Genomic DNA, 18,381 nt, shown 5'->3' on the forward strand with positions numbered 1-18,381 from the left:
TAATCAAATTATACAAGTTCGCGACGCACACAAAAATCTAACCAAAAATCTTGACCCTATGAGTGGACCATGAGCATGCTATGACTTGAACTCGTGGGAATCGGCCTTAAATCAGAATCACTAGTTAGGTTTTGTAATAACATTTTGGGCCGGTTGTAGAACTGTGGTTAATGCTGGGCTTGTTCTAAGTTTACGTCTGATTTAGTTGTCGTTCATGCATTTGAACCACTGAACACTCGATCAAATTGAGCGCCCATTGGTCTTTGGTGAAAAAAGACCTAACCTGTTTTTTTTTTTGCCTGATGTATAATAGTTCATAAGCGTGACAATGAATATTGGGTAAATCTCAGATTTAAAAAAATTTAATACTTTTTGGTGTGGACTATATGTTTATACAGCAGTTTCCTTTAGCGAAGGAAACTGTGACAATACTGATGGCATTTTAGAGTATATAAAAAATATTACTGAACGGTAAATTTTTATTTACCTCTGTACGCATTTTCGAATAAATTTTATTTATCAGTTAGTGACTGTACATGTTTCGGTGGCCCTTACCTGTGCAATATACATTCTGGTAAACTACCAGAAGTATTGTTAAACTCTATAGCTATTTTTTCAAGATATTCATTTTCTGTTGATTTATTATGTTGTCCGTTTCGTGTTCTTTTAGTTTTTGTATTCCTTCACGAAAGTATGTATGCTAGTCAGATTCAAAGTCCTCTTGTTATTGGAACTCTAATTACCCATATATTTTACACTGCTTTATAATTATGCAACATTTGCTAATAGCAATTCCAACATTCAAAATACTGCTACTACTGCTACGCTACATAACTGACAGTCAAGTTCAGTACGGTTGGTTCAGTTGAACTGAAATTAAGCGACGTATTATACAACTATTAAAAATAGAAAGGCGCGTTTAAAAAATGATACTTGATTGAGCATTGCAAGTTTGATATATTATTGACTACGAAAATTGACCTGCTTTTAACCGAAATCGAAAGTCGAGTTGAATTGACTTATGGCATAATAATTTGAAGAATTTTTTATTAAAAATACTGATTTAAAGAAGTTGCTAAATTCAGAAATTGGGGTTTGTTTGTAGTAGATACGCTGTTGAAACACATGGAAAAGGTGTTTTTAAATTGACCAGAGAAATCATACAGTTCGAGCATTTTGCTTCATTGTATTGAGTTGAATTTGGTTCCCAGTGGAGCTGGAAAAGTCGTATGCATTGGCAGCCATTCTTAATCAGTGAAATCAGTTCAACTACCGATCCATTTGAATGTCATAATTAGTAATGTTTTTTGGTAGGAGGCAAAGTAATGTATTTACATCTATATTAAAATTGGGAGCATCATAACTAAACTAGAAATACCAAAGAGAGAAAATATTTTTTGCGCGAAAACTGACATTTTCCCAATAATTCTGCGAGAGTGCGGCAACGCCGCGCGATCATCGAATCAAACTCGGAACACGGTCGTCGGTCGCTTTGCTTATGTTGCGCCTTTAGCGGGTTACGTTTACACAACACACAATACAAGTGGGTCCGAGTTTCATCCGTCCGCGGAGATCTTTCTCTATCATCGGGCGCGCTACCGATTAACGGTCGCGCTGTTGCCGATGTTATCTATTTTTCGTGTTAACGATCTATCAAATTTCGCAAGTTTGTTTCATTGGCAGTGTTGTAATGATGCCTTCTATGAACATTTAGCATAAAAATTGCATTTACAATGAGAAATTGGGAAAATGACATCCGATGGCTTTTAGTATATAATAATAATAATAATTGATCTCAGTAGCTGATCCTTCCGTGATTGCGTGTAGTTCCCCAAAATGATGGTGAAATAAACCAGCCACACATAAAGAATAAGCAAATCATTTTATCCTAATATTTCGCTCGATTACAAAAAAAAAACTTGTCACTCGGGGAACGAGAATTTTGGGTTTGTTTTACTTTTCTTCGTTGTATTAGTTTTAAAAAATACACAACATAACCTGGACTGAACTCTTGTTCAGGTTTAAATGGTTTCCTAACGTTTTGCTGGCACGAGTGACAAGCTGCATCAGAGGTGCTTCCATCTTCCATGTTGAACGTATACTGACGAATCCTCCATGCTAGCGAGACGTTCGGAAGCAATTCGAACCGACGACGGCCTTTCGACCCGAATCAAGAGAACAGTTCGTCAACTGGCCGCGAAAGCTTCAACCAATTTGATAGACTCGACTGTCCGTGTAAATAAAGAGGTGTCGGCAACGTTGGGAGTGGTGTTGATGCGCCCGTTCCTGGGACTAAAAAAAAATGTCGGACAGGCGGCGGCCCACGCAATGAACCTCCCGAGCACGGGCGTATCCGAAACGACAAATAGCGATGTTGCACACACTCGAGAGCCGCGATTAGTGCTCAAGCCAACGCCCGCGGCATTTTCGAAACGGGCTGGCTATTTGACAGCTTCCTTGTAAATGATTTCGGAAAAAAATCAACATTAAAATTACTTTCCGTCAGTGACGCCATGAGCTAATAAATAAGAATCGGATATTAAATGTTGGAAAATCTTTTTTAATATTTATTTAATTTATTTAATATTTATGTTATTATTTATTAATGAAACATTGGAATATATTTTCATATCTTCCAGAGTCAAAATTTGCAGGAACTTAAGTAATCGTAGAAGTCGTGCTAAACTCGTTGAGTAAATGATTCATTAATTATTACTTTAGGTTATGAATTATCCATTCCGCGGAGTTTGTGTGATAAATCGATCATCATTTTAAGATCGGCTTATTGTGACATATTGTTATGCTACTCCCTATTCGAAAATACCCAATTATGCATGGATCACTTTAAGACTTCAGTCGTGTACTCCGGGTCACTCCATATACACTCTATTCTTTCGGGTTTTGTTTTTTGACTTAGAAGACTCCGTTTGTGTTCGGTTATACAGAGTGCGGTGAATGAAGTTCACTCCACTCCTAATGCAGGATTTTAAGAGTAAACATGCGCAAAAGGGAGAAACTGTCAAATTTGTCCGTTTGTTCTGGGATGCTTATTGCTTATTTGCTGGGCAGTTTCGGTTTCGTTTAAAAATTAAATTGATTTATTAATATAGGGAATTTTTTCAATATTTGTGTTGGATACTAGGAATAATTTTATTTAAAGAAGCTCATCAAGGAAAATGTTTGAAATATATATCTATTTTTAAACTATTTGTTAATAATAATGGGCATCCAACTTCTGCAAAATTTTCAATTTTTTTATTTCCATTGACCTCTTCCACCCGGCTCCAGCGCTGTTTTTATTAGCCGAACCCAACTATGGTTGCTAGCCAGTTCGGAGAAATAAAATGCTTTTTTGCAAGGTTTTAACCACGGATTGTATTTTGACTTTTGTCAATTTCCGCAGTTGCGTCAGTGAATGCGCATTCGTGCTGTTTTGCAAAAATGTACCACAAAACTCATGATCGTAGAATAACATTATCCCGTCACTAGTTTAAGCATTCGCTCCACTGCACTCCGCTCCTGCCAAATAAAAGTCGTGACTAAAATGGCATAGATATGTATAATGAAATTATTATGAAAGTCAATTTGTTTATATAAGGATCAGAGTGACAGTTTTATAAGTAAATTAGATATCTGCGATGTGTATTATACAATCATTTGATAAACGCCATTTTAGTCACGTGTTGATTTGACACGAGTGGAGCGAGTGACTCAAGAAGTTTATCATACTATTCTTTGTCTACGACAAAGAATAGTATGATTTGGATAACAAAGCTGGCGTCTTAAAGTCACACTTTTCGCATTCTTTGTCAGTGCATAATCGGCTATTTTAGAGTAGGGAGTAGAAAACCCATATTTTAAATCAAAAAAGAATTATAAAACTGAGGTGGTAGATAAAATATTGTATTTAACACGCGCGGGCGGTTACTGTGCAATAACTGTGCGGTTACACGATTCGGTCTACGACCTCGTCTTACAATAGTAACAATATTTCCCACTCGTTACTGGATACCATCCTAGTAGTGGAGATTACTAACATTTCCACGTGGCTCTTAATAATTTAGTAAAATTGCAATAAGTGAAAACAATAATGGTGTCATCATTAACAACGAAGTGAAAGATCATCTAGAAGAAAAAATACAAACTAAATGCAATGCAAAAAGAGAAAACTCATTGATTTTTTTTTCAATAATTCATTACAAATTAAACGTTAACCAATTTTTTGTGGGTTATTTTATCGATTGAAAAGTATCTTTGCTTTTCCGATTCAAGGCTCAAGCTACACCAAAATATGTGGGTGGGGGGGGGGGCACGTCTCCCAATAAGGAGGGTCTGTGTATCTGAATCCCAGTGATTTCCAACATTCTCGCTATATTAACTAGTTTTTTGGCATAAGACTTACTTTATAGTTTTCGTTTCCAACATCATTAGTTGACTAATTGTGCATGTTATTAGCCCTAGTCAAAATAATATAAACGTTTAATGGACGACAAACAACGGAGGTGCATTATTTATCCTCAAGAGGTTTTTTTTTAAGTCAAGTTGGTACAATTTGTTCCTAGTTAGTAATTTTTAGTAGATTGATAGTTTTACTTTTTCGCAGCGTACTAGCAGATCTATAAGAATTATTATTTGGCAAAAACTGTAGTTATGTCAAAACTTGCTACTTTGGATTGCTACTGTACGAATATGTAAGTATATATATTTTTCTACTCCCGTGTGTAAAATACCTAATTACCCACCGATCTAGCGTGCGGAGAGCGTCACTCTACCACGTTAGTTCCTTTTCCCACGAATCCGAGTCACTTCGGACATTTCCGGGATTTTACCGCACGGATTTGGGAGCAATCGTATGTTTTCGGAGATATTTCCCACGCTTTGAATTTTGACATTTGTCAATTCTGACCGTCATGTCAGTGAATGTATTCGTGTTGTTTTGCGAAAATGTACCCAAAAACTAACGGTCCGTCAACTTTTTAAGTCACCCGTTTATTAAACACTCGCTCCGCCCGTGTCAAACTCGTGAATCAATTACAGTTTACCGTACTTGTTGCATAATATATTATGATTAATTAAAATGGAAGAGAACAAAAAGCGACTGAGATCGTAATTGTGGGAAAACATTAAATTTTACCTATTATATTATTATTATCACCAACGTCAGGTATTTGTTTATCGTTTTAATGATGCTCGCAAATTATTGTTAAAATTTCGTTTAACAATCCAAAATTTACAAATTGTACTACTTTTACTACTTACTATTGTTATAAAACCAGACAGGACTGACTGATACCCTAAATAAAAAGCTGACATCTACTATATAGATAGACAGTATAGATCCACTAAAACTTTTATTAAAAAAATCTCACGGCTCAAAAAAAAGTAGTATATTAAGTTCAGAAAAGTCGAGTTTTACTTGACTAGTTATTTTGGTTTCAATACAAGCCACGCAAGCATTTAAATGTCATATACGGGTCAAGTAAAACCACGTTTTTGACGAAGTCCATAGATATGCTTTTTTTTGTATTTTGCAAATTATTATTTACTTAACAGAAAAAATCTAAATTTTTGACAACGGAAAAAGTCATGAGGTTTTTTAATCACATTTCAAACGACTTTTTTCTGTTAATTAAAGTACAGATTGAGCTTTGAGTAATTCGTAGCCTGGTTACTTTTATGCGATATTTGTTTTTAATATTTAAGTATTTTGTCTCTTTACAATTTCTTAGAAGTATATAACAGTATGTAACAGTAATTTAGTCATGGACATTTTGTAAATAGCCCACAACCTGCGAAAAATTATCCAGCCAATCAGATGTTGGGTGTTCCTAACTCGAAGGCAGCATACTTTAACCTAACCCTGTCTTGTTTTCTGAAAAATATGTGATGTTGATTCTCCTGAAACAACTATTCTTTTCAAAGACTAGCAATATTATCCAATCAATCATACCTTTCTCAACACCATTTTTGCAAAAGGCTATTTGGTTGGTATTTATGCTTTTCGAAATAATTCTTTAAATTTTGGTTTTTCAAATCGCTAGGTTATTTTCAGTGACTTCAGGGGTAAGTAGGGTATGCCAAAATTATGACTTATACATTACGCAAACTGTAAGTGTGTCCGCTCTTTTTTAAAGTTGTTTGCAATATTGCAAAAAGAACCAAATAGGCGACAACCGCCGGTTTAATTGATAAAGTAGATACCAAACTTAGTTTTTTTACAAAATAAGCGTGCAAATTATTTATACATGAATAGGCTGCTTTTCGATGAACCATTGTAATGTATTCCAATATCATTACGAATGTTCCCAATTCAAAAATATACCCAACTGTCGGCATATTTTCATGGGATCGATACTTTTGCGCCGCCCGCAATCTATATCAACGCTCCCCGTCGTTGACGAAAACAGCATGCAACGGTTTAACGAACGGCAATCACGAAATTTCGCTTGACGATAACGCCAATCGGCAAACGCGCCCAACATCAAGGTCTTCTACGTTCGTTTCGTTCGTTACGAACCGGCAACGTCGCAGTAGAAAGGATACATTTTTTGCTGTCACGATAACCGTAGCCAATAGCCAACAGCTGTGTGATGTCATTTGATTTGCGATAACAAACAATTATATTGTTTAATATTGTCTTTAATAGTTTTTTCCTTATTATGTTGGTGTCCTGACCCATTTTGTTTTAGAATTTTCGTGCGCGGACGATGTAGCTGTGCGTGCGTGCGTGCGTGTGTGCGTAAAACCGAAGAGGTGCGGTTGAAAAGTTTGTGGCGTACGAAAAATCTGGCGTGGAGTCGAATAATTCCGTTACGAGAACGACGGTAATAATCGCGTTCGTGAACGTAGTAACGTTAGTATAATAGCAAAGTGGTGGGCTGGTATATTAATTGGGGGGCCCCCGTTGAACTATAAATGGCGTTATACGTTTAATTCTTTTTTCTACGTTATTATTTGAATTTTTACCAATTTCTAGTTGTCACAGAGTCAGTAAAATTTATGTATATCAAGAATATTTTTTTAGTATAGTGTTATGCCAACATAAGTCGTTAAATACTTTCTATTTTATTTGTTTTCTTCAATACGAGAGGTTTACTGCTGTTAAGTTGTTATTAATACTCGAAATATGATGATTTCTACGAGAATTAAAAAACCGTCGTCAAATGGGGAGGGTTCGCTAACTTGTTAACGGTTCCGTTAACTTGTCTTACAATGGCAATGGACTAGAAAGAAATGATCGTAATTGTAATTTACAAAATAATATCCGCTTTTTCATTGATAACTAACCAAATCTACATAATTGATATAAAATAACTATTGAAAAAGACTTTTGAGATTGATTTTCATCTATGTTTCTTGACCGTTTTATAAATATTAGAGACATACACCCATTGTCCACTACATTCAGTTCAAAATTGTAAGTATTTGTGTAAGTTGCTGAGTATAGTATTTGAAACGATCGATAGATATTGAAACATGGCTTTATCCGGGAGAACATAAAAAAGTCTCCGAGTATCTATAAAAGTTCACAAAATATCGTGGTGCTTTCTGATTTCAAAAAGTGAGGGAATTTAATTTTTCAAATTACCATGATGGGACTTGAAATTTTTATTGTTATATAAATTCTGCATATTTTTTTCCCCCTGTCATTCTCTTAACTAAACTTAAAGAACTACTTACGCAAAACTTTCATGTTCATAAACGTTCCTATTCAAATGAAAAACAACCTAAAATATTTAATGTCGAAAAAAAATTGTTCGAAAAAAAGTTGCCCATTAAATTGATTTAACGAGAATGGTAGGGGTGGTTTTATATTTAATCCATTTCTACTCATTCTAAGAAATCAAAGAGAACATGAGGTAATAGTATATTATGCAACAAGTACGGTAAACTGCAATTGATTCTTCACGAGTTTGACACGGGCGGAGCGAGTGTTGACGGACCGTTAGTTTTTGGGTACATTTTCGCAAAACAACACGAATACGTTCACTGACATAACCGTCAGAATTGACAAACGTCAAAATTCAAGGCGTGGGAAATATCTCCGAAAACATCCGTTCGCTTCCAAATCCGTGCGGTAAACTTCCGGAAATATCCGAAGTTGCTCGAATCCGTGGTAAAGTGACGCTTCCCGCACGCTAGATCGGTGCGTAATTAGGCATTTTACAGACGGGAGTAGAAAAATGTTTTTTTTATGATAGTAGTTTTTATGGTTCACTCCGATAACTGGTATTTTGAATGAGTTAAGTGGACCGACTATATTCAAATCATTCCCGTAATACTGATAGCTCATGGAGAGGGACTTACCGCTTGGAATGAAATTGAATTTCCAATCGCGTGCGAGAGAGCTCTCGTTCCCACACCAAAGACAGTTAGTTCTTTTTCTCCTGCACGCAATTGTTTGCGCATCCTCTATAGGATAGTAATATCACAGTATATTTGTATATATATGAAACGAAAATAATACAACACGACCAGTCGTGTAATAAAGAAAATAAGCCCAAAGTAAAAAAGCTTCTAAACGAAATAAAAAAAAAACTAAATAAGCAATAAGGAATGGCAACCGAACATTTTAGGATAAAAAATAAATTAATTAATTAAAACATTTCCAGCCACATTTGTGGATCGATATTTAGCTTTGGCCATAATTAGTTTTGATCCAACGTTTCAACATATTCCACTTCCTTTTTTTTTACACAAATGTAAGTTTTTCACATTCGTTTTATTGCTTTATCAAAATTCCTCCATAGATATATTTTATCCAATTTTCTCAATAACTTATTGACCTAATCTCATCAACAAAATAAGAATAATATGTTACAATATAAAATTTTATACGTTGAGCTGATGTTTGTTTGCATCGCAAGCCTAAAATTCCGTACGCAGTAGAGAGGAGGCAGGCTTTTGATTTTAATTCGTATCAAGTGCGGCTTATCTTACGAGACGATTATCAATTTGACGTTTCGCAAATTAAGCGGTTTGTATCGGTTCTTTCTCATATAAAAATTCTTGTTTCCAGGTGAGTGTTCCTAAAGAGCTTCCGAATGGCGTATTGGAAAACGTACCGTATGTGAGTATTATAATCAATAAATATACGAGTAAATCAAATGAATCAAGAGGATGACCGCTCCGATTTCTTCAACTTCCAAGCGATTTTTTATTTATTTCATTGTCGTTTATTCAAATATAAAACGAAAAGAATGTCACTTTGGCGTCATAATGTGGAAATCTTTCAAATTTGAATTTAACAAATCATGTTTTTTTAACAACTTTAAAAGTCATTGATAACAGTTTGATTTCATAAACACTAGCAAGGACCTCTTGAATGGAGTCCTCTTAGGGTGAAATTCATAGGCGACCTGTCCAGTCTAAAGTTTTTAAGGCATCTTGAAGACCTACGGAAAACACCTGTGAATACGGCTTTAAGTTTTACATTTTTACGTCTTAACAACGTGTGGTTAGTTAGCTTACCTACCGATTAAGAAGGAACCATATTAACAATTCAAAATAAAAAATATTGTAAGGATCAGAAAAACTTTTGACTTTTTTTTTCTTCAGGAAAGCAAGTTTGTTCATAATATTTAATTAATTTAAGTAGTCCATACAAATAAATGTGTTATCATATTAAATTTTCAAATTATTCAAGGAAAGCCGATTTCCAGTGGCGTCCTTTATAGTGTATAAAAATAATACTAATACTTTTATTATCTACGGCACAGTGAGCGCGCATTTCGAGCAACTATAATTTACAGTACAGTAATCACGGACTGGGATAGGTATGTTATGTATGGGATGGTTATGTTTTACCTACATTTGTTTACACAAAATGCCAATGCAACAAAGGACAAAGTTGGCGAAATGCGCAATACTAGAATTATAGAAAGAAAAGTTTTTTGTTTTATTGAAAAATGTTCAAACGCACTTTGGTGTGGCCGGTGTAGCATACACGTTAACAGTTTTATTTCTTTGTAATTTATGTTACTGTGCTATGAAAAAATTTTGTCGTCCACAAGAAAATGCTGCATATATAACAACTGATATACAATAAACCAAACTAAATCTAACCTGACGACAAGCAGTGGGTGGGAATGTTCTTGGTTTTTTATCGTCGTTGGCGGTACTAGATCTAGCTCATAACAGTATGAATAAAAAGATTCTTCAATTATTTTTTAAATTATAATTTAATTCAATGTCCCCTAAAAAGTATCGTATTCGATTAATTTCGTTCTGCATCCATGTTCGTTTTCTTGCTGTAGAAACACTTCGAGATTATATTTATTAAAACAAATTTGCCACGCACAAATCATGCAGGTTGTCCGTTGTTTTGCGACGAAAACTTATCGAACATTGTCAAATCGATACCGCCGCCGCCGTTAAATTTACAACCGCGAAATTAAATTGAAATCACCAAACATCGGAGTTTCTATTAATACACTTACAATTTTTCCGTTACCCCACCCCAGCGAGCACGTAACGTCGCTTAAAACGCAACGATCGAGTTAACTCGCGTTTTACCGTCGTATCGCCGTTCGCGTCGCGTCGTCTCAAAATCTAATTTCCATGTCGAACGCTTACGGTTCGCGCGTTCGTTCAAACTCGGGGCGTTTGCCCATCTTCGGCTAGAACGCTTTCTTGTGACGATTACGGCGCGTAGCCGGGCCACAGCAGCGCGGCGCGGAAAGTGAACGCGACTTGTTGTCCCAGTGCGGTCATCGGCTCTGAAACGGCTGCCCGTTGTTTTCATTGCCAACTGTTCCGTCATTAAACCGAGCCGTTTTACGTCGGCCGCGGCGATGCGATAACGACACGCAACCGCGCCGCTCGCCGCGCCCTCACTGAACGGCCGCCCGTCTACAATTAAATCCCAGTCTGCTAATAAACGACGGTTCGGCTGGCGTTCGGAATTCCACGCGACCGTATTGAAGGCCAGCGATCCGGCATGCGCTTTTCAGGTAGCGACGTTGCCGCGTGTATCCATTTTCGCGCAAGCCTCGGGATCGTTGTGCGAATCGGCTCCGGTTCCGCTACTTTTGATGTCCGCTTGCTATTCTAAGGTGAGACGGTGATTATTCTGAATCGAAGCGAATTTGTTAGTCGGTTAAAGGCGCGTACACAGCTGCCGAACCAATGTGTCCGAAGCCATTCGATGTTTTCGGCGTTCGATGGAAAATTTCGCTTTGCCGTCCATATTATGGTGAACGAGTTCGTTTGCTGTCATTCGTTCAGTTTTTGTTGTAAGTGGTAAAACGGCCCTGGTGGACAACATCATTATTCAAAAGCAGAAGTCGGTATAGAGGGATAGACTGAATTAGTCATCTCAAAGCTGAAATGGAATACGGACTTTTTCAAAAATTTTGCTGAAAGAAGTCTACTGATTTTGAATGGCTATTAAACGAAATTGGTCTAAAAATCGCGAAAGAAGGTACAAAGTTTAGGGAAGCGATACCGCCAACAGAAGGATTAATGTTAATCCTACGATATTTAGGTACTGGTGACTCATACACAAGCTATACTTTAAAATTGCAAAACAAGTCATTTCAAGGATGATACCATAAGTTTGCTCTGCTATAATTGATACGCTTCAAGAATACGTAAAAGTGAATAAAATATTGTATCCCTTAAAGACTATTTGTAGATGCATTAATAAAACAGAATGGGTGTCGTGTCGTACGTGGTCCATCTAATGCCGAAAGTTGTGTTAAAGAAGTACTGGTGCTTTGAATGTCGTAAGAATAGTGGTTATACGTGCGTGATACACGTATAAGTTTGTTGATTGGGTTGATTTAAATAATATTGTTTCTAGTTAATGGAACTGATTGAGGAAACGTGTGGTTCATAAAGTCCCTTATCAGCCTTATACAGAATATCTCCAATTAGATGTTCCACCTCACTTTGGGTGTGGATGCTGTATTTTCTATGCTTTGCTGCCACATGCTCTCCAAAAATTGTGCTATCGTCTCTTGTTTTTTTACTTGCAATAGTTTCTTGTAATATTTGATATACTTCTTACCCTCTTGTCCCACCATTCACAGAAGCCACAGGTTTTTGCTCGTTTGATCTTCTGTACCTTCTTGTTTCATGTCTTTTTCATCCTTTTTCATCTGCCTTCTCCTCCTCTTCTTCTTGATATTGACTCCATGGTCGAACCATCGCCAGATGTGTACGCGCCTTAACAAATGGAACGGTGCGTGCCACCGAACTTATTCGTTTAGCCAAATTGGTTATGATCGTTTCCATATGGTTGAGAAAAATGCATAAGATAAAAGAAGACTGATTAAAGTGTATAGAGTGGCCCAAGTTTTAAAGAGACATTCCCCTATCTGAAGGATATCGGCGAAAACTCGTTTGTGTCTCGGAGCTCGATTTTCACAGAAAATATAATGGTATTTTTTCCATTTTTCAAAAATGTATATGTTTAAAAAAAATCGCTGCAACCCTTTTGTGATTCTATGAAAACATTTCAAGAACAACTTTAAACGCGGAATTTAATACTGTAAATATTTTGAAAAGTACTATTTTATAAATTATCAACTTAAAAACCGATTATTATTAGACACCGTGTATGTTATTGAATCATTGAAAAGAACTCAAAATTAACTTATGCTCCAGTCTTCTTCTAAGACGATCTAGACATATTTCCCGCATCCAAACTTATTAACGATTTGTCAGCGGCCATGTGGGTTGTTGAATGTTGCAAAAATCATTGGTTAAAAACTTCAAAAAAATTGTCATAGTTGTTTCTCTATATCTCTAGTAGCTATATGCAGAAAACAAATGCGTTCAGGTAGTTGCCAAATGATGCACGGTTTCTAAAACCAGTATATTTCGTAAATCGTAAGGGGGAGTTGAAGCATAATTTTTTTTGCCGGTTCTTTCCGAAAAATTATTTCATAATTATGTAATTAAATAAAAACTTTTATTGGCAAGTTCAATGGTGAGGAAAATATGCACGGTCGGCCAGGAAGGTTGAAGATTAAAAATACTAGTATTTGTTCTGTTAGATTGGATTAAATAAATCAATTTCTTGCTTAACCGAAATTTCCTATTGGCATTGATTGGTATTAATTAGCCTATAATTTATTTTTGAGATAACGGCCTCGCTGAGTGGTTAATCTTGGGGTGATATAAGATAAAAGGATAGAAAATTAGAAACGATCTGAAATTTATTTGCCCTATGTCGACGTTTCGAATTTAATTAAATTCATCATCAGTTTCATTATAATAGAATCTTATATGATTAATCTGAGGTTCTGTGAAATTTCTGAAGTGCATATTTATAAAAGCTGAAAAAAAAATTGACCAAATCAATAATGTTTGACAGCAACGAGTTGGACAAATTAAACAGATGTTTATTTTATGATTAGATAAAAGTATTTCTTCCCTGTGTTTCCCAATACATGAACTTCTGCTTTTATTAATATGGTTCTTAATCCGTTATTTAGTTTATTACCATCATACTATACCTGCACCTAAACAAACCTGCAATAAATTTTATATATTAAATTTGACTTCATAGAGTTGTTTACTTGGAAAGACCATCCATTGGATAGATTTTTTATAAACAATTTATAATCTGTATTGACCCAGAATTGTTACTTTTTCTCTAGAATTTGAAAATTTACTTGGAGTTACCAACATTGAAGTAAACTAATTTATTTAAAAATTACGTTGTTCTCACAACTGGATTCTTGTTGTTCCTTTCGAATTTAATTGATAAATATAATTCTACGTGACGGACATACCAATCACTTGGTGACAAATGGCGCTGTTAAGATATGGACATTTAAGGAAACTCCATGGGACACCGGGTTCTCTTGCAGATATTTATAGAATAAATTGTAATCAACGTTGCTAAACTTTGTGAATGCTTGTTAGCTTTTGCTTATTTTTTATTCTTTTTTCACTAGATGTGCAGTCAACTGCGAAGTATGCTTGGTATAACGGATCCTTTTCGTAATTTTCTGTTTCCTTAGATTTTGATTGATAAAATATTCCAATTCAGTTTTATTAAACCTTTGTTTATTGGTAAGTTGTTATATTGTTTACCGATTTATGTATATTGGATTAGCAAAACATTTTTATTGTTGACAAAAAAAATCGCCCTTTTAAATTATGAGCAACATTAAGCATTGTTTTTTTTTGAGAAAAAAAAATTAAGAATTGCCTTATTAATAGCAAAAAAACAACTTTAATGTTCAGCACCTCGGCTATTTGTCAACCAATCAACACTCACACAAGACATATTTGGATCAAGTTTTGTTCCCTCGTATTGTAATACTGATAATAATAATAAGCCGTCTTTATTGCTAAAAAAGTAAATAATTATTTTGTATTAAATGGTCAAAAAGACGAAGTTTGAAATATTGTTGAATAAGTTGGAAATATTTTCCACATTGTGCAAAAGGAAAAGAAACAAACAATAAGTTACTTTAGAACGTTGCAGATGTGTGTGTGGAACAACTAGACCAGTTGTGGCCCTTTGGAAGTATTTCCATAATGTTTACATGTCACCTTTCAACAATCGATAAAATCTGTTTTTATTGTTTTTAATTTATAATGTGGAAGACGGAGTTTTGTAGAAGGCGAAGCATTATTAAATGGATGTAGATAAAAAGCCAAATATATTACTAAAGAATACAATTTTACCGTTTTTAGGATAATTCCTATTTAATGTTAAGCTTTTCGGTACGTTTTTTGTTGAATAAACAGTCCGATGAATCCATAGTCCAATCGTGGAGGATATCAAAACAATATCAACAAAAAAAATATACAACGCAAACATGAAAATTTGGCTTAATATTTTTTCCGTCAGAGGTCTCATTGAAATGTATAATCGCCAATTCGGAGCGTTTCCCAGATCTTCATATTACCCGTTCCAGCGGTGGACCGGCGCGAAATCGACCGGCGAGCCGGCAACATCGCGCGGGCGCCAGCTGATGGCTGAGGGCGGCGTTGTTGCCGTGCGATGGCCTCGATGAATGGCATTGCAAGGTCTGGCTCGGTGCACTGTAGTGTCGCTGTCACGGTGCTCGTGGTCGGTCGTGTTGGATGCCGCGCGCTGCTTGGTCTCGCTCGCTCGGGATTTTCAAAGCTTCGGCTGCGGTGTGTGTGTGTGTGTGTGCGCGACGGGCGGATGTCTGTGTATGTGTGCGTGTGTCGTTTGTTGTGAGATGCCGTAAACATGTACCGACTCCGAAGGTGTGGAATTAAGCAGCGATGGAAGGCCTCCTCAGGGCGCTCCTCGTCCAACAATACTGTTACGGGTTGCGAATCCATCGGCAGGTAGGGGAGCGCATCTGTTGTGCAACATCACTACAACGGTGTGTCGCCAATCCAATAATTATAGCTAAACATCAAACGTTTGAAAAAAAATGTTAGGTTAGGTTTGGTCAGAGGGAAAACAAATATTTGAGGAAGTACTTTTTTATTTCATCGATTATTGTCGTTTCTTTCGACGACGTCACTTTTTGTGCGTCATCTCGGGGGCATTTTGAAATCAAACTTTTCGCTGACCAAAAAGGCACGTCGGGAGGTTCGTCCCTCTAATTCGTAGCGCACGCGGTAATGCCGTTGAACGCTGCACGCGGGCGGAGCCGGCAACGCCGCATGGCGCCGAAGACGTATGAGGTTTGACCTACTCGCGGTAAGCAGCCAGCGGAGAGGCAACAGCAGGCCTTATTGATTTTACGCCAGACGTCGTTCCCTCGTCCGCGTTCGTTTCGGGCGCTTCGTCGCGTCGACGGGTTCAAAATGAACCTGTTTTTCGTCGGTCTCGCCGTCGGTTGTTGGTCGATTTCGAAATTCCGCGCGGCGTTGCCGGACCGTGCCTAGTTTCCCCCTTTCTCGGGACGGTGCGGCGGAACGGTGTTGATTGACAGCGATTAGATCGGGCACCGAGTATGTTATTAATACGGGTAGTAGTGTTGCGACGACTGCTGGAATTCTATTTTGAGCGCTTTATAGTTTGAGCGATCGCAGTTGTGGCTGATAGGTACATATTAATTTAGCTTTTATAATATTCGGAAATTATTGCTTCACGGTTCTGTTCCGATATCCAAAAGTTTTGAAAATATTCCTTTTTTAAAATTCTAAATGAGTTTGTTTTTTATAATGAAATGTATTGCGATTCGGGCGAGTTTCAATTTTTTGTGAAAATATGTATCATGTCATATTTTAAGAAAGTAAACAATACAGAAAATGTGGCCAGATTTTCACTAAAGAACAAAATTTTCTTGCATTTTCGAAAGGCGCCTGAAAATGATACCTGTACACTTCGTTGCCCTTTACCCGTGTAGATTAGCATTGTAATAGACATGTTTGTATTCCTCTATTTCGTCTGATAGTGAATAGATGCGCAAGCGCGCCTTTCGAGAACCACTTGGGATGCTTCTCATTTATTCGGTTTCGCAGAATTGACAATTGCTGATAAATTTAGCAGAATTTCGATGGATACGCGATCATCCGTGTAACTGATTTTGAAATTCTCATCCCCGATGATCATTAACTTGTCGAAGAAGTGCAATTAAATCTATAAGAAAGATATATGTCTCTCATCTTCATTTATAATGTGTTATGTACTAATTCGGATTTTACTATTTTTATCACCACCAGTGTTTCTTCTGGAATGTGGTATAATACAAAAGAATGATTACCAACTCTTTCTTTTTTGGTTTGGGAAATTAATTTAATAAATATGCTGTAAAATATAGATAAGCAAGAGTTTGTTTTAAAATAAGTATGGGTTGTAATCCATGCTAGTATAGCAACCGAAAGGGGTTAAAATTTTATTACGGCGACCTCCAAAATATGCAAACATTATAAGTGTGAACCCCCCAATCCCATGAATTTTATGTTCTGTATACCACTTATTTTGATAATCTGAACGCATCCTTTAGTAACATTTCACTAAATATTTGGTGGTTAGGCGCACGAATTAAGGGGACGGTATTTGTGTGAGTCGCCTATACACAAAACGGAAATGCGATCTATCCTTTTCTAAACAACTCGGGCAGCTGCCTATTTTGTGTGCTTGGCTTTTAGGTTTCTTCAAGTGAATTATTAGAGTGAAGCCAGCTTAAAAACAAAGAAAATATCCAGAAATGTGCTATTCGCAAATGATGCCATTAAATTTGTAATTATTCGTTTTGTCACATTAAAATTTGCTCGTGACGCGTCTTGAACATTAATACAATTTTTGTGTTATTAATAAGAAATTCGTTTCAGATATTTTAAATATTTCTCAAGCAGTTCTCCATTTTGATATCTCAACAACCAATATAAACATTTTTTTTATTTTTATCGAAAATGATTTTATAAATTTATCATCGATATACGTCCGTTTCTTAGTTTTGTAAATTTCGAGGGATGACGTACTCGAACTTAAGCATGCGGAAACATCGACTTGATTTTAAATAGCCAACGGACTACACAATCAGATATCCACGAAAAAAACGTTTCCCTAGTTTCTCAAACCGCTTTGTTCTTAAATTCTTAACTAAGCGATTGTATCGTTAAATTCCTATTCATTAATGTCCTGTGGCGGATCTCCTAAATGCAATTTTCATTTTTTCCTATATTATGTCAGAACATATTAGACATCGCCAACTATATGTATTTATCATGATTGGATCACCTTTCTACACATATAATGATTATAAATGCCGCGCGGTCGGTCATCAAGAGGTGTGCGGTCGTATTGAACCCGTCAAACGACAAACTCGTTTCTATTTAAACGCCAGTAAAATGACGGCCATCCGGCAACGTGGTCGCCGTCGCGCGCTTGATTATCTGGACGACCAGCTGTTCGGAGTTTTCGCCTTTCGTCGTCGTGTTATTTCTCTCTGTGTATAAGTTTTCTTCAGTTCCTTTACGGTCGGCGTATTAAGTCGTACATCGGCATCATGTTTTATTATTCGTTTCGAAAGCGTTTAAAAGTGCGTTCCTTGTAAAACTTCTTCCGAGTGCGGCGTTGGATCGGAAGTTTTTCCGAGTGTGATGCATTCGCGCCCGGCACCTTTAAAATTACATTTGACAGAATGCATGGCTCATTATTCGAGTTGTCACTTCGGCGGAACGTTCGAAAGCTGACCGTGAATCAACATGGCCGGTGTGTGAAGTGCGATTTTACGCGACAAGCGACCGAAATAGCATGCGCATAAACGACGAACATTTTTACTTTGTTTGGAATTGCAGGGTAGGATTTACTTTAGATTAGATAGACGGATTCGGGATAATTTGGTTTCCGCACGGCCGTGGGTGAACTTCAGGAACCCGTTACACCGTAATATTCAACTGTTAATTCATGTACTATAAGGTTATGCGGGTGACATTGTCATTGTAAATCCCGTAGAAATATTGGTTGTGTTTGTGATTGGTATAATT

The 18,381-nt window shown here is 36.6% G+C and overlaps 1 protein-coding gene across 11 annotated transcripts in view; it reads left to right on the forward strand.

Annotated features, from left to right (window-relative positions):
• LOC132702755 (serine/threonine-protein kinase tousled-like 2) overlaps window positions 1–18,381 on the forward strand; it is a 103,997-nt gene that overhangs the window by 57,756 nt on the left and 27,860 nt on the right. For 3 of the 11 annotated variants that reach the window (XM_060671490.1, XM_060671491.1, XM_060671495.1), the window contains one exon: window positions 9,020–9,070. The exons of 4 other annotated variants lie outside the window; for them this stretch is intronic. In XM_060671490.1, the coding sequence (XP_060527473.1) occupies window positions 9,020–9,070 (51 nt within the window). Of the gene's footprint in view, window positions 1–9,019; window positions 9,071–11,018; window positions 11,055–15,002; window positions 15,283–15,974; window positions 15,992–17,856; window positions 18,194–18,381 lie in introns of those variants that run through there. 4 more of the 11 variants (XM_060671499.1, XM_060671496.1, XM_060671504.1 and 1 more) reach the window with 4 other exon arrangements.

This window comes from Cylas formicarius, unplaced genomic scaffold (genome assembly GCF_029955315.1).
Source record: "Cylas formicarius isolate icCylForm1 unplaced genomic scaffold, icCylForm1.1 PGA_scaffold_6__28_contigs__length_40554024, whole genome shotgun sequence".
Taxonomy (NCBI): Eukaryota; Metazoa; Arthropoda; class Insecta; order Coleoptera; family Brentidae; genus Cylas; species Cylas formicarius.